The sequence below is a fragment of the Anomaloglossus baeobatrachus genome, chromosome 5 (assembly GCF_048569485.1).
Source record: "Anomaloglossus baeobatrachus isolate aAnoBae1 chromosome 5, aAnoBae1.hap1, whole genome shotgun sequence".
Lineage (NCBI taxonomy): Eukaryota > Metazoa > Chordata > Amphibia > Anura > Aromobatidae > Anomaloglossus > Anomaloglossus baeobatrachus.
The window spans coordinates 306,607,842-306,625,545 of NC_134357.1; the positions used below are offsets into that span (position 1 = coordinate 306,607,842).

Sequence of the window (17,704 nt, forward strand, 5' to 3'; positions counted from 1 at the left end):
GTGTGGTCAATATAAAGGACTGGCACATGACTTATTTCTTCCAAAGACAATACTAAGGACCAGGGGGCATACACTGCGAGTGGAAGAAAAGCGATTCCGGCAGCTAAATAGGAAAGGGTTCTTTACAGTTAGAGGAACCAGACTGTGGAATGCTCTACTGCACAAGGTAATAATGACAGATACGATAACAGCTTTTGAAAAAGGGCTGGATGATTTCCTCAGTGCAAACAACATTGTCAGTTTTAAATGATTTAATGACAAAATATATAATTAGTGGAGGAAGATTGAACTAGATGGACTTAGATCTTGTTTCAACCTAAGTAACTGTAACTGCAATGACTAAAACAAACTATTTAGGCCTAAGCCACACGGCGAGAAAAACAGTGCGAGTGGAGTGCGATAAAACATCGCATTCCCCTCGGACCAATTCTAGCCTGTGTGACAGCACACATGAGCGATTATTTTCTCGGCCCTAATCGGACCGAGAAAACAATCGCAGCATGCTGCGATTGTAAGCTGAGACTCTTTCTCTCGCACCCATTCAAGTGAATGGGGCGAGAGAAAAATCGCACTGCACTCGCGGTACACCGGTGTACCGCTAGTGCAGTGCGAGAATGGCAATAGCCGGCTACGCAGGAGAGAGGGAGAGAAATCCCTCCCACCCCTCCTCCGTGCCAGCCCGCCCCCCGCAGCTGAGGTCTGCTCGCACGAACGGACCTCAGTTGCAAGGACACACGCATGACACTCGGCTCTGCTGTACTGCCAGCACGAGCCGAGTGTCATGCAAGGGGATCGCAGTAGTGCCCGTGTGGCCCCAGCCTTACTTACTCTCTCTGGGTAGAGCACCGGCTCTCTCTGTTTTTCTATTACAGGAACTGCTTTATAACTAGCAATATCAGATCTAGGCATTGTTCTTCTTTTTGTATCCTGGTTGTTAGTCTTGTTCTACATATCATAAATAAAGTTAATGTTTGAATTTTTTTTTGAAAAAATGACTTTACCTGTGAAATTGCAGGGTGGTGGCTCCCTGTCTGGTTCTGAAAGTGCTCCAGATGAATGTGGAATTCGCAAAAGCCTTTCCAATGTGTCTTGTGAGTAAGAATAATGATCCATATAACTGTATGAATGGGGAAAATTTGCAGTACAATTGGTAATACTTTACTATATTATACTTTATATCACCACATATTGTTGAATAGCTGTACAAGTTATAGATAATTCACCTTAAAGGAAACCTGGCAGTCAGATTCATGCTATCCATTACACGGGCAGCATGTATCAGATTGTAGCTCTTTCATTTCAGCCAGGTATATTTAACAATGAAATGATGTAGTGTTTGGATTATGCCAGTCAGGGACAAGTCCAAGAGGCCAGCCACCAGCGGCTTTTCCAGACTGTGCTCTGCGCTCCCTTTGAGTGACAGGTCTCTCTCTACATATGTGTACAGGGAGAGATATGTCACTCAAGGGGGGAGGCGTAGAGAAATCACTAGGGACTGGCCCCTTGAAATAGCTACCAAGTGGCATGGTCCCCTGGCAGCTTTAAAATGAATCTGGCAGATTTATGCTACCTATGGTTCGGACAGCATGAATCAGCTGGCAGGTTCTCTTTATTGATTTATGGAGAAAATGGTTTTACATAATTGATTGCTTGAAAACATTATTATCCATCTCTATATCACATAAAAGGATCAGGTCTACTACTAAGTCACAGCTCTATGATGTCCATGTGCCCTCATAGGACACAGCTCTTAGTAGATTGTCATGATTACTTTTATCATGGGAGTCTCGGCTCACAGTCCCCAATCATTGCAATTTTCTGACATGACTCAGTGACACCATTGACTTACAAAATTTGCAGCAATCCTGACATATGAGAATATGGAAGGGGACTGTAAACTTAAAGAAATGATTACCATTAAGAAGAAAAGTTGAATACTGTTGTGATGTTGATGAAATCACAGCACATTCCCAATTATTCAAATAACCCTTATAACTCCATAGATTTCTAGCTGTATATATCTATTTTAGAAATATTTATGGATTCTTATGTATATATATAGATGATCAATATATCCATGGGTTCCTACTATATATACATGTTAGAAATATGCAGATGTTTCTTCCTCTGCGTATAGATGTTGGAAATATCCATAGACTTATATATATATGTATAGATATATATATATGTATATCTATATATATATATATATATATATATATATATATATAAATATAGTGTGTATATATATATATATATATATATATATATATATATATATATATATGTATATATATATATTTATGTTAGAAATATCCATAGGTTCCTACCGATAGATAGATAGATAGATAGATAGATAGATAGATAGATAGATAGATAGATAATGTTGGAAATATCAATAGGTTCAAAGCTCTATGCATAGATGTTGGAAATGTCCATTGATTCCTAGTTCTATATATAGATGTTAGAAATACTTACGGTATAAGCTTCTAGTGCTAGATATAAATGAGTCTTATAGCTCTATGTTTAGGTGTTGGAGATATCCATAGTATTCCAGCTCTATATATAGATCTATAATATCTCTATATTATCCATAGGTTCCTAGCTTTATGTATAGATGTTGGAAATATCCATAGTTGTCTACCTCTATATATAGATGTTGGAAATATCCAACATCTATATATAGTCTTAGACTATATATAGTCTTCTAGCTCTACATGTAGATCTATCTCCCGCGCGCGCAGGCGCGATGTTGGATATATCCATGAGTTCCATTCGCTATATATAGATGTTGGAAATATCCATAGCTTCCTAGCTCTATCTATAGATGTTGGAAATATCCATAGGTTGATAGCTCTATATATAGAGATGTTGAATTACTTTCCTGGTCCCTGGAAGTTATGTTATTGAATTATTAATACTCTCAGTTACAACTTTCATAAATTATACAATGTAGATTTTTTTTTGTTTTAACATGAAAACCATCATGCATCCTTTTCTCTTTGCTTCCAGCATGCTACAGATATTGAAACAAGTTCCCCAGTGCCTCAGAAAAACCGTAACCCCATAGTTAAAAATTTCTTGCATCAGTAGCACACTAGGATTGCTATAGCTTATTTCAAGTCAATCATCACTCAACTCTTTTTTAGTTACTCCATTACATGGATTACCGGAGGTAAAGGCCAATTTACAACCACCTCTCATCATTCATACAGCTGCCACTCCCATGCCTGTGCCAAAAAATTCTCTGTTTGGAGAACTATCTCTGGGTTGTGAATCTCGTAGGCAGAGCAGCGTTTCTGATGGTCCTCATGGCAGTGAGATCAAGTCTATGGTATGAATGATACATTTTTCATGTCAATTCAACAGGTCTTCTTTTGTGAAAAAGAAATAAAAATAAAACACTTCTTTGTATTTTTGTGCCTTCAGCCCAGTGCGCGGAATTCGACGCATAGCTCCTGGGGTGCCGTGTGCAGTTGGAACAGTCGAAGGTCTAGTTGGAACAGCATCGGACGAGCCTCCAGCATTAAGCGACAGGTTCAGAGTGGTGAACATAAATCCTTGCTTTCTGCCGATGGAAAGGAGAGTTCTGAAGGCGAAACATCTGATGAGGAAGTGTCCATTCGTAAAGGCTCTTCTTGTAATGTAATGGAGCTGGTGGACAAAAGAGATGCACTGGACACATTGCACGTTCCTTACACTTACGCATTGCAGAATAAACCCAGCCTTCCCGTAGATTATCAAGGCTGTAATGGAAAAACTGTGCTGCCAAACGTCACACCTCAGACTCTTCTTGAGGAGCCCAAAATTGATTACAGCAATAATATTGATGATGATGCAAACATGGTAAGCATCTCTATATGCCTTTTTGTGCTATCCAAAGTACTTCAGTGGTACTCTGCAGTGGTTTATAAAAGTATTCAACTAGCACATACTGTAATACTGGGGTTTGGGATTGTTTCTATTTTACAGTAAAGGCCCCGTCACACGCAACAACGTATCTAACGATATATCGCCGTGGTCACGGATTCCGTGACGCACATCCGGCATCGTTAGCGATGTTGTTGCGTGTGACACCAACGAACGGCCGTTAACAATCAAAAATACTCACCTTATCGTTGATCATTGACACGTCGTTCATTTTCAAAAACTCGCTGATTGTTGAGGACGCAGGTTGTTTGTCGTTCCAGAGGCAGCACACATCGCTACGTGTGACACCCCGGGAACGACGAACTACAGCTCACCTGCGGCCGCCGGCAATGAGGAAGGAAGGAGGTGGGCGGGATGTTACGGCTGCTCATCTCCTCCTCTCTGCTTCTATTGGGCGGACGCTTAGTGACGCCACTGTGACGCTGCACGAACCGCCCCCTTAGAAAGGAGGCGGTTCGCCGGTAACGGCGACATCGCTAGGCTGGTAAGTCTGTGTGACGACTCCTAAGGATTTTGTGCGCCACGGGCAGCGATTTGCCCGTGAAGCACAAACGATGGGGGCGGGTACACTCGCTAGCGATATCGCTGCGTGTGACGGGGCCTTAAGAGGTACTATTCCATTTATCTAATACTGATTGTGTAAAATCATATAAGCAAAGACAAGTCACTTAGAATATATTTACATTGATCAGAATTAATGAATTTGCACCTATCGTATCATCAAGTAGTCTCACCAGACCTTTGGGCTCCTTTGAGACCCCCTCAGCACTTGTATGTTTGCGCTTTTCAAGTGCAACATAGAATTCGATTGCATAACCCCAAAGAAAAATGTATGAAAGGAGCATGCTGGATTATGAAAAAAAAGTGTCACCAATTGCTAATATTACACAGAAAAAAAGTAATATAAATAGTAATGATCTATAGGCTATGACCACATGATGTCTTTAATAGTGTGGCAAAGCAGCCAGTTTTCTTTCACAAAACCACAACAGGAAAACGCCAGTGGCTTTTTTCCTGGGTCGACTCCGGCGGCGCCTTTGCCCTCATCTTCATGGTGGCTCTACCTCCGGCATCTTTAACCTAAATATCTAATAGAGAGTAGGCGGCTTCTGAGCGGTAACCAACCAAAGAATGAACATGAACATTCCAAACCCTGAAACGGTTAAAAGCAGCAACAAAAGACTGAACATGTGCACAGAATGTTGATTTGAGATTGCTGTACATTATGTCCATTTTTTGAGGCGGTTTTGTGGTGCTTTTTTGGCAGATTCTGGGCGGATTCCACCTGAAACATTTTTGTGTGTATATATCCATAGACTTTACGGTAGCATATGGCTACAATATTTTCAAACTTTAAAACACTCCATTAAAGACAATAAAAATGTCTGAAAGAAACACTGAATAAAGCTGAACTCTGTTCCAACCAATACATTAATGGCATCCGTTGGGGATTTCTTTCTTGCTTTCCTTTATTTCCAACAGCAACAATAAGTCAGCAACAAAATTCCTGCCCTCTAAAATACCAGAACCCTGACAGTCCATATTAATGTCATTGAGATCTGCCATCATGGCTTCATTATAGCATTATTACTTATTATAGTACTAATCCTGGTAAACTGATGCACAGGCAAAGTACTGTAAGAGGGAAATAATTGGGTCTGATGTTATTTTAACATGTTTACCTACTGCACCAGACAGAGATTTGTAATATATAGTGGAGATAAAAATGTATTGGATATGAACACCTTAAACTTAGAAATAAAATGATTCTTACATGTAGTGTTGGTTATGGTTACCTTTACATCATAAAATAGCACACAGTTTCAGTTTGTGATCTTCATTCATTTTGAGACCTCTGGACACAAAGGCCCCGATTCATCAATACCACAATGAGCAACATCAGTTGTTGGAGTCAGATGCTGCTGATTCCTTAAAGGGAACCTGTCACCAGATTTGGTGATTATAAGCTGCGGCCACCACCAGTGGGCTCTTATATCCAGCATTCTAACATTCTGTATATAAGAGCCCAGACTGCTGTGTAGAACGTAAAAAACATTTTATAATACTCACCTAAACAGTCGCTGCGGTGGAGTTGAGTCATATGGGCGTCTCCATTCTCTGGTGCCGGCACCTCCTCTTTTAGCCATCTTCATCCTCCTTCTGAAGCCTGTGTGCATGACGCGTCCTACGTCATACACACTTGCCGGTCCCGCGCAGGCGCACTACAATACTTTGATCTGCGCTGCTCAGGGCAGATCAAAGTGCGCCTGCGCAGGACCTCAATGGCGGCGAGTGTGGATGATGTAGGACGCATCATGTACCCCAGCTTCAGAAGGAGGAAGACCAAGATGGCCAAAAGAGGAGGCACCGGCACCGGAGAATGGCGCCAGCCATCCGACCAGTCTGCACCGGACTGACCGTTAGGTAAGTATTATAAAGTAATTTTTACATTCTACACAGTGGCCTAAGCTCTTATATACAGCATGTTAGCATGTTTCAGTCTGCCCTAAGACTAAAGGGTGCTTTACAAGCTGCGACATCACTAGCGACAGCTAGTGATGTCATGTGCAATAGCACCCGCCCATGTCGCTGTTTCGTCATGGGGGTGAACGCTGAAGTAGTGAACAATATCGCTACGGCAGTGTCACACGCACATACCTGCTTAGCGACGTCGCTGGAGACACCGAACAATCTTTCCTTTAAGGGGGAGGTTTGTTCAGCGTCACAGCAGCGTCACTAAGCGGCCGCCCAAAAGCAGAGAAGGGGCAAAGATGAGCAGCCGGAACATGCCGTCCACCTCCTTCCTTCCTCATTGCCGGTGGACAGAGGTAAGGAGATGTTCGTCGTTCCTGCGGTGTCACACATAGCGATGTGTGATGCCGCAGGAACGACGAACAACCAGCGGCATGCACCACCAACGATATTATGAAAAGGAGCGATCAACGATTTTTGACGTTTTTGCAATCGTTGATCGTTGCTCCTAGCTGTCACACGCTGCGATGTCGCGAACGACGCCAGATGTGCGGCACAAACATCGTGACCCCTATGATATATCGTTAGCGATGTCGCAGCGTGTACAGCACCCTTTAGAATTTTCTTTTTTGGGAGTGTTTCTCCTAGTAACATAGGCTTGATGTGAAACCTGTGTATGTGTTGAGGTACTTAGTAGCTAATATATCATCACAGAATATATCCTGCAATTTCTCCTTCATGTGCAATAAAAATTAGAAACTCAATGCCTACCTAAAATAATCCTGACAGGTTCCATTTAAAGAATGTTTCTTATCTCACATTATTTAGTACTACAGAGTAGTACAGTGCTATTTTATTCTATGTATTTTTATATACAGTACATTGTGTAGTCACAACTTTCTATTTTCCTTACAATATTGCCAATGTAATAACATTCTATTTTATTTCGCTTTTGCAGAGCAAAGGAGAAAGATTAAGAGCATGGATAACATCTCATCTCCCAGCCTGGTGCAAAGAAAGGGAAACATGGTCCCTTTACCTGTTCCCCCCTTATTCCAAGTATGTGTTGTCTATTAGAATTTTTTTCCAATCATGTAACTTATTTAAAAAAAATAGTGCATGTAAAGTTTGTGTAGACTTGCTGAGAAATGGCTATTACTGTCACGGATTACTATCGGGATTTTGCCATGTTCCAGGTAAATCTCCAGCAGGGGCCACAACACAGAGGGTACACAGGTGCCACAGTACAATGGCGGGCCCTAGCTCTAGCCAGAGGAGAGTGAGGTCACCACCTGCATTTATCTGAGGCTGTAAGCTGCACTCCCTGATGTCCCTATACGGGTTCTTTCACCTCGCCGCTGACCACGTTCCTAAGTCCTTGCTTTCCCTAACCTCACCCTGGCTAGTGAGCAGGCCGGCGAGAGCACAAGTCTTGCCTTTGCAATAAAGAAACACAAGAGTAGGAAAAGAGACAGGAAATTTCACAAAAAGGAAAAACACTCCAAGCAGCTATTATGCAGCTAACACCATGTCACTGGACAAAAGCTTCTTCCAGAGACCGGCTCCTTTCAAAGTGGACCACAGGAAAATAAGGCTTTAGATTCTATTACCGGCGTCAGATGATAAGACGTGACTTTATATAGCAAAGGTGGGTGGTAGCAAAAGCTGCACCTGAGATAAAAGCTACTGAATGCAACCATACAGGAAAGGGTGCTTAACCCTTACAGCACTGCAAGCAAGTAGGTGTCACTTCAGTAGTGGATCAGATTCCAGACTTGCCAGAGATCTACCCTGGGCGGGACACACTCATGACAGATACAGTCTGCATTTACTGACAGTATTCATGACAGAATACTGAAATAGGGCATTAGGAACATGGTGGTGGGTACCTAAATCTCTCCATTATTCAGAAAACCAGTGCCAGGTTTGTGCCATGTTAGTCTTTAATAGCAAACCATTTTCTTCAATATTTCATCAGTATGGACTAACGCAGGTGATCAATATTTTTGATACCTGCATAATATTGTTAGATTACGTTATTCTATAGCATGTCATGGTAGGTTATTTTACTTTAGGAGTATAGCATTTACAGTTATATGCTCATTCTTCTTCACAAGCAATTATGAAGAAATCTATAAACTTGAAGCTGTTTTCAAGAAAATCTTAGGGAATTGCATATACAAGATTTCAATAGCAGCAATCAAAAAGATGACTAAATGTAAAAAACACACAAAAAATGTCAAAGAAATCCAAGTAATTCCTGTCTTAATATCCCCCTCATTTTATATAATCCTTTCTTATATTGCAATCAAGCGTTGAGAAATCTACAATATATTAATTATATATCTATCCCAGGAGATCATTCATATCCCTCCTCTTGCTCACGCTTTGAACTAGACTTGGGAAGGACCTCTCCGACTTCAATGTAAGAGCAGGAACTCAACCAGAAGACAAGGAGAGGCACAACCCTTTTTTCACGCTCCCTTCTGGAGCCTTCCAGCCAAAAATAGAAGATATTAAGATTTTACGTACAACACATGTTTGTAGTCTGAAAGGTTTTCTGCAGCTTTTCAGACAAACACTCTTTGCATTGATTTCCATGTTCTTATAGTACAAATGCATCTGAAATGAAAAATGAAGCAACTGTGCAATTTATCCTGAATATAAGTGTCTAGTTGTTGCATCTGCAGCACCCAAGGAGATCGATGTGCTACCATGGGTATAAGCAATAAACAAGCTACATGTTATATATTCCTTAAAGGGGTTTACCCCCTTTTAGAAAATTTTTATCTTGGGTGCAGTTTGTGATAAAAAAACAAACAAACCGCACTTTACTCACCGTTCACAAGTCCAAAGCGACTCTGCACAACCCCAAGTTGTCTGGTATTGGGTGCGGCGCAGCCAGTCATTGAGCTCAGTGGCTCAGAGTGGGGTGTTCCACCTAGATGGGCAGGGCAACTGAGTTCACTGATTGGCTGCTGCTGTGAAGTCAGGGTCGTAGGCAGTACCGGACACTAGATGATACTCAGGGCTGGAACCAGGGATGGTGAGTAAAGCTGGTTTCTTTTTCCTTCTTACAACAAACTGCACCCAGGGACGAAGATTTTCTGAAAGCAGGCAACCCCTTTCAATGATACTTTCTTTAATCTGTCTTTTCCTTGTTGTCAACCTGCTAAATGCATATTAACGAAAGGTAGAATGAAGTATGATGAGGATCAGACTACACGGGGTTTGATTGTACTGTGTCTCAATAGAGGTATATAGGTCTGAATAAGAGCTATAGAAAGAAAGAGAATAAAAGAATATTTTTCATTAAAGCTTATTGCACATTTACATTATTTTTCATTTTAACTTATTAGAAATGTAAAAAAAAAATTGCTGTAAAGTTGCACCTAGCCTTTAAAGGAGACCTGTCAATAGGATGGTCCCTTCTAAGCTGTTTTAAAGGCCATGTAGGGCATAGGAAGGTTAATAAAATGGGGTTAAAAATAATCTCTGTAGACAGATTCTCATGTAGATCAGTCTCCGGCCCATAGCCTGGAGGAGCTATTTACATATAAGAACAACATGGATCTCTCTGGAATATCACATATCGCAAATATCAATGTATCATTTGATTCAGATCTCTATGACTTACTTGCCCATATAGACGTCTTAGAAGGGTGGATCCTACTGATAGATTCCCTTAAATAAGGAAATGTTTTGCAATACACGACCAACTGCAAGTGAGGCATTAATGTTGAAAAAATGCAATGAAGATAGATTTTCTATGAAAGGGCTTGTCCACTACTAGTACAACCCATTCTGCTTCCACAAGTTTCCTCTTGGTAAAATAATAAAGCCTATACTCACTTCCCGTACTGGCACCCTTCAAGTGGTGCTGGGGCTCGCAGTGCCAGGGCTCATGTGGGGTTGTGACATCACACGAGCTCCACATCCAATCATCACCGGCTTCCTTCTCCCCACCTTTGGACCAAATGAGCAATTGACAGGAAGTGAACGCAGCCACAGTGCTCACTTCCTGTTGATTAACTTGTTTGGTCCAAAGGCGGGAAGACAGAAGCCGACGCTGACTGGACACAGGGCTCGTGTGATGCCACAACCCCACATAAGCCCCAGCACCGCAAGCCCTGACACTGCTGGAAGAGTACCAATATTGGAGGTGAATATAGACTTTATTATTTTACCTGGGGGATACATGTGGAATCAGAAGGGGTTGTCCTAGTAGTGGACAACCCCTTTAAGTTCACAATTTTCTCAGAGACATCAATATTGGGCACCTGTGACTGTAACTCTTATGGTACCTTTCTGCAATTTGCCTATTTTTATAACGGCCATATCACAGCTCTAATATAGTCACACATCAGAGCATCACAGACAATGGTTTTGATCACTTGACTTGTTTGTAAAATGCTGTCACACAACATGTCACTGTGTGGCCTCAGTCTAAACTAGAAAATGTAATATACCACTAGAGTGCAGAAAAAAATGGTCAGTAATCTTTCTTTTTTTTTTACAGATTCCGTTTAATGTGCAATAAAATCATCACCCATAGGATGTTCGATCATGTTGTTTTAGTCATTATATTTCTGAACTGCATTACTATTGCAATGGAAAGACCCAAAATAGAGCCTCATAGTGCTGTAAGTATTCCTGAAAGTTAGTGGAAATGTCTATGTTGCAGATCAGCTCCACATCTATGATGAATTACATGTTTATCATGTCTACTTATATCGCAACATCTTATTCTGCAGTGATTTACTGACATAATCTCTGTCCCCATTACAGCTCACAATCTAAACTCCCTATCACTATGTCTTTTTCGAGTATGGAAGAATACCCACATGAGTACGGGAAGAATTTACAAACTTCTGTTTTCTAGCACCATTGCTATTTTTTGCAATGACCACCATTGACTTTGACAAGACTGATCCTTCAGAATACTTCACATGAATTATGATATTAATAACTACATGAAATTAATGGTTAAAAAATACAAACAAAATATATTTGCCAGATTTGTCAGGCTACTTACAGTTTTTAAAAAGAAAAACAAATTTAGGGAGACAAAGCGCAGATAGGGTCTTACCCCAGTAGAGTAGTGGATATGAAGGGATCAGGAAGGCTCACATGTAGTAGTTGTGAAACCAGTGTATAAACGTGTACCAACGGCTGCTGCAGCTACCCGGTGGAAGATGGTAGGTGCAGATTAAGGAAAGGGTTAAACACTGCGTTGACGTTGAAGAAAATCCAAGACCAAATAGATAGGAATCGTGATCTTTATTCATCTATGAGTTTCAGAGATTATTCTCCTTCCTCAGGACCAAAAATCACATTGCAATTTGATTTGCGTGATTTTTGGTCCCGATGAAGGAGAATAATCTGTGAAACACATAGCGAATAAACATCACGTTTTCTATCTATTTGGTCTTCGATTTTCTTCAACAGCAGCGCAGCGTTTAACCCTTTCCTTGATCTGCACCTACAGGGGTTTTTTTTAAGGCTATATTCAGATTTAGACCAGAATCATACTTGCAAGAGACTCGCGTGAGTCTCGCATCGCATCGCCTGGCACGGCCTGCCGCTTTCCGGACGGAAGTAGGTCAGCTGCATGTACTTCTATGCAGCAGACCTGCTCCTGTCCAGCGAGCGGCAGTCCGTGCCGAGTGACGTGATGCAAGACTCACGTGAGTCACACGTAAGTGTAACTCTGGCCTCAGACAACTTTCTGTGGAAAAAAATATGTTAAACTAACTAAAAATTCTATGGTGACCCAAAGGAAGTAGAACACCTATGATAGTAAAGGAAATGTTTTCTAAGAAGTGCAAAAAAAGTCAAAGTTCAAAAAAATACAGAATATAAGTCCATATGGCACCTTGAATGAACTAATAGAACACCCTTCCTTTAGAAATGTTAGCACTGTATCATTACAGATATACTGGGAAAGTCTAGTCCTAGTTAGTAATGCCCTAAAGTAAGAAAATATTGTTCACTATCAAGAAAAGCCAATAAAATATATTAAAGGGAATCTTTCAGTCCCAAAGCATGATTTAAACTACTTAAACAGTATTATAGGGGATATAGCCCCTAAAAACTTCTACCTGTAAGGCCTCCAACACACTCACATGAAAATCACGCACGTGCCGCGAGACACGTATTTACCCTGCGTGTTGCGTGTAGGTAAGTACGTGCCTCTGGTACGTGCGGGCCACGTGTGTTCTCCGTGTGCTATCCATGATAACACACGGAGAACCGGTAATTTCCATACTCACGTGGTCCGCACTGCTGTCCGTGGTGCTGATCTTCGGTCTCCAGCCCTGCTGTCTTCCCGCTGCTGCCGGCTGCAGTGAAGTGAATATTAAATGAGCATAATGAGCGGCGGTCAGCAGCAAGTGACAACAGCGTCAGAGACAGGAGGGCAGGAGAAGGTGAGTGAAGATTTTTTTTTTCTCTGACATGTGTGTTTTCTCCGGTGCGTGTCACACGGGACCGCATACACACTACACCCGTGTGGTACGGGTGTGGGCCGTGTGACACCTGTGCTGCCAGAGAACATGTGGACATGTCAGCGTGTTGGAAAACACACACACGTACAAACGGACACATGTTCCATGTTGGTTTACGTGTGTGTGCCTTATGCAATAGCGTAGCATTGCTGAACGTGTCTCCGTGCCGCCGGTACATGTAAAAAATGGCAAACACGTACCGGCGGCACAGATGTGTGTCGCAGGCCTAATGCAGATTTCAATTATTTACTTTAAAAAATGGAGGCTTATCAATGCACTGTTGACATGGCCATGGGCTAAGTGGGCCATTCCACCCCCTAAGTGAGATGCTACACTGCTCCCTTAGGCCCCTTTCACACATCAGTTTTTTGCCATCAGTCACAATCCGTAGAATTTTGAAAAAAAACGGATCCGGCGACTGATGGCGCTGGATCAGTTTTTTTCTCATAGACTTGTATTAGCGAATGATTGCCACGAATTGCGACGGATGGCCTCACGTTTCATCTGTCCTTTGACGGATCCGTCGAAAATTGTTTGTCCATCGGACGGAGACAACGGACAAAGTAATGTTTTTTTGTCTATGTTGAAAAAACGAATTCGTCGCCGTCCGTTGTTTGGTATAATAGAAGCCTCTGGGCGCAGGATCCGTCATAATCCATTGAATGACGGAATCCAGTGACAAATTCCGTATTTTTCACTGAGCATGCTCAGATGGGGTGTAAAAATACTGTATATATGATGCGACGGATCTGTCGCATCAGTTTTTCCACAATCTGTGATGGATCCGTCGAGCCAATGGATTGTGACTGATGGCAAAAAACTGATGTGTGAAAGGGGCCTTAGTGTGATTGACAGTGCTCGCTTGACCAGAGCAAGTGCTCCCTGAATTGCACTTCTGCACTGACACCACAGGGGGCAAACAGTGAAAACTATACCTCAGGTATGAGTTTTATAGAAGCTAAGCCCGTTATATGAGTGTATAAGTAATTTAAATGTTATTTTGCTGGTGACAGTCATCCTCTCATCACTTAAAAAACAAGAACAGGAATAGAAACACTTAATCCATTAAATTCCCAAGAGACAAAGAAGACAGCCATTCAGTTTTCTCTATAATAATGCAGAGTGCTTTGTGAATTGTCTGCCCAATCTTAAAAGGGAATCCGTAACCAAGTTTTTGCTAATCTGAGAGGAACATGGTGTAGGGACAAAGACACTAATTCCAGCAATGTGCCACTTGTTAGGATGCTTGGTGTAGTTTTGATAAAATCATTGTTTTTTCTTATGCAGATCAAGCAGTTCTCTGAATGCTGAGCTTTGTATAACCCCGCCCACACCATTGATTGACAGCCTTGTGTGTACACTGTACATTGGCAGAAAGTTGCCAATCAGTGGTAGGGGCGAGGTTATACAGAGTGAAAAGGAGGACTACATTGCATGAGACAACTGGTCCTCTAGTAATGTCTTGCTGATAAAATACTGATTTTATTGAAACTACATCAAACAACCCAGTAAGAGATATATCATTGGAATCATGGTCTCTCTCCCTACATAATACTGCAGTCAGGTTAAATATCTGACAGAATCCCTTTAAGAAATCACTTAGGGAGGTCTGACTTTGAATAAGGCTCCCAACTTTGGACAATAAGGATCAGAGACTTTTTCCAGCTATAAAAAAATGTATAAAGCCCATTTTTTATACTTTGTACAGAACCTGGTTCTCTAATACACAGAGAAAGATGTAAAAGTGACTTCAGTTTCAGTATTCTACTATCCTCAGGACTTAACGAGGTTGTCTGTGATTTAAAAATAAAATCTAAATGCTACAAAGTAGCCTGAATTGGAATGCAAAAGTATGGTAAGCAGAACAGCAGAGAGGAACATCAACTAATAAGTAACTAATAAGCAAAGTCAAAGTGGCTTAGATTTACAAAAGGAGAAGGTCATCAACCCAGATGAGTTACAGAGGGATCATAAGCTAATAGTGTAGTCAATCTGGGTTAAACATAAAATAAGCGATGAGCAGGTATTAGTGAGATAACAGCATGCACAGGGTACTACTGCCATAGATTGAGCCGGCAGTAAGCCAGAATCAGATTTAAAGGGAACCTTTCACCTGTAAAAACGCTATTAACCTGCAGATATGGGGTTAACCTGCAGGCTAAAAACATTTTAATCCTGCCCGGTACCTGCACATTGAACCCCACTGACAAGAGGAAAAGACCTTTAATCCTCCGGAAGCATTTGGCTATGTGCCCACGGAACTCTGAATCTGCGGATTTTTCTGCATCAAAATCCGCAGCTTTCCCCCGGAATCCGCACCTTTTCATAGGTGCGGATTTTGTGCGGATTTGACGCGGATTTGATGCGGATTTTGTTGCGGATTTTGCGATTTTTTTTTTTTTATTCAATTGAATAGGCAAAATCCGCACGAAAATCCGCAACAATAATTGACATGCTGCAGATTTTTCCGCACGAAAATCTGCACGATTTCCGCTGCGGAAAAATCCGCAGCGTGGGCACAGCATTTCCCAAATGCCATAGAAAAGGATGGGGAGTAGCTGTGCTGCAGATTTCTGGAAAATCCGTGGCTTTTCCGTGAGAAATCCGCGGCAAAATCAGCGCATTTTCCGCAGAGTGGGCACATATTGGGTTTCAGTTACAGAGGCGGCACCGGCATGGGTTCAGTCACCGCTCTATGAATCTAGAGTGGCGGCTGTAACCACGCCCCCCTGCACTGACTGACAGCCACTCAGCATTAGAACCAGCTGTCAGTCAGTGATTACAATCGCCACTCTCCGTACACAAAGCAGTGACTGAACTTGCTCAGATGCCGCCCCCATGACTGAAACCGAAACGCTGCCAGGAGGATTAAAAAGGTCCTTACCTCCCATCAGCAGGGTTCAATGTGCAAGTGCTGAGCAGGATTCAAATGCTATTAACCCCATGTCTGCAGGGTAATAGTGTTTTTACACAAAACAGGTTTTTTAAGTACAGTACTTTCCTTTCTGATTGGTCACGCAGTGGGAACTTTTAAAGAATTACAACACAATGAGAATAATGTAAGGACATTGCATATTGTAAAATCAGCCACTTTAAAGAAGAAGTGTCAACATGTCTCTTAGTAAATACTTATAATATAAGAATTGAGATTATGGTAAAGCCAATTCAATTTAGCATTCTCATTGTTTTTCATCCAGCCATTGTTAATTGCTACAGTTGTATGATAAAACATGATTACCTTCTATTGGCAATTTGATCTAGTCGATCATTTTAAGATACATATATTATCCCCTTTTGGTTTGTTATTTATTGGATCAATTGTATAATAATTATTTATTATTTTTTTTTAGTTTTTTTCTTGCTAGTAATTACTATTAATACTCACAAAGAGTGATCTTAAGATCAGGTCAGTGATATTTTCAAAAGTATCTATTATGAAAAGCCATGCTAGTTTCCATCCTTTCAATCATAAAAGTTGGGGAGAAAACATATAAACCAAAACTGATGAGTATGTCTTTTCTCTTTCTTGGCTTTAAAATAGTAAAAAATAAATAAAAAAAACAACAATTTTATGGGTTTGTTTTTTCATTTGTAAGAACAGATACCTCCAAGTCATACTACCATAGGTAGGACTGACCACACCAAACTGAATTCTGGGTTGGCACAAACACCATCAAGTGGAAGTCACTGGTGGACACCTTGAAGGTGGTGATGACACTTCAAATTAGGCCGTATAAAACAATTTGTCCCAGCTCTAGATCAGGATCCAGCCACCTTCAAGCCTTTTTCACCTGTCAAAGCCAAGGTCAAAGCAGATGTCTGTACCACAAAAAATGAACATAGAGTACAAAGAATTCCCTAAGAAGCTTGCTAGTAAGAAAGCAGATTGGAAGAGCTCTACTCTAGTCATTCCAGGCTTCCTGGTAACAAAAAGGAGACAGTTGCACTCTGTAGAGCTAAGCCATGTGGAACAATGAATATGGGAATAAAGACATGCATTACTGCTATGAAATATATGCAAAAATTTAGATACTTAGCACACAAAATGGACAGTTTTATGAAAGCTCAACAGCCAATGGCAGGCAACCTCTTTTTGTTGGGTCCTTACCAAACTAATGTCTCTCCTTGGGTTAAATAAAACCTACAATTTATGGGTGGATAGCTGTTTCAAGGCTTCTTGGGCCATCGCTAAGTAGAAAACTATAGGGATTTGGTTGAGGCCCTGGTTAGGAACTAAAGGACAATAGGTTGCAGGTTGGCTCCTAAAGTGCCATACTCTTGACACTCGTAATGATAAATTTGGGAAGAACACGAGAGTGTACTCTGAGAAGCAAGGTGAGCGTTTCAACCGGAACGTAATGGATGCCACTACAGTTGAGAGTATCAAGAAAACCGTGATAGGACACTACATGTGGGAACTAATTCCTGAAGGTTGTTTAATATATAATCCTACGCTACTCACTTTCAAATCTGTTGTGGTCATTTTTATATAACTTTATAATTTATGCTAATGTGTTTTGTTTTTACTTTGTGCCAGCGATAAAGTACAAAATACTTTATGCTAATATTGTGGGTTATTTACTATACGTAAGGGGAAAAAAGTGCTAAATTGCCTAGTTTCTCATTTACAATACATACATTTGAAATATTACTGTCCTGATCACAAAAAATACAATCTCTAAGGATTAAAATTAATTTTCTAAGGTTTTATGACATCGGCAATTCAGGAACATTGGTACAAAGTATTATTTTAGGTCACCGTTACAGTCTGTGCTTTTTTTAATCACTTGACCTAA

General features: G+C 41.1%; 1 protein-coding gene across 6 annotated transcripts in view; it reads left to right on the top strand.

The window, feature by feature from the left end:
• The window catches only part of CACNA1G (calcium voltage-gated channel subunit alpha1 G), a 561,987-nt gene that overhangs the window by 370,426 nt on the left and 173,857 nt on the right, over window positions 1–17,704 (top strand). For 5 of the 6 annotated variants that reach the window (XM_075349676.1, XM_075349674.1, XM_075349672.1 and 2 more), the window contains exons 14-18: window positions 1,016–1,091; window positions 3,150–3,334; window positions 3,430–3,846; window positions 7,361–7,461; window positions 10,922–11,045. In XM_075349676.1, the coding sequence (XP_075205791.1) occupies window positions 1,016–1,091; window positions 3,150–3,334; window positions 3,430–3,846; window positions 7,361–7,461; window positions 10,922–11,045 (903 nt within the window). The remainder of the gene's footprint in view (window positions 1–1,015; window positions 1,092–3,149; window positions 3,335–3,429; window positions 3,847–7,360; window positions 7,462–10,921; window positions 11,046–17,704) is intronic. The other variant, XM_075349673.1, reaches the window with a different exon arrangement.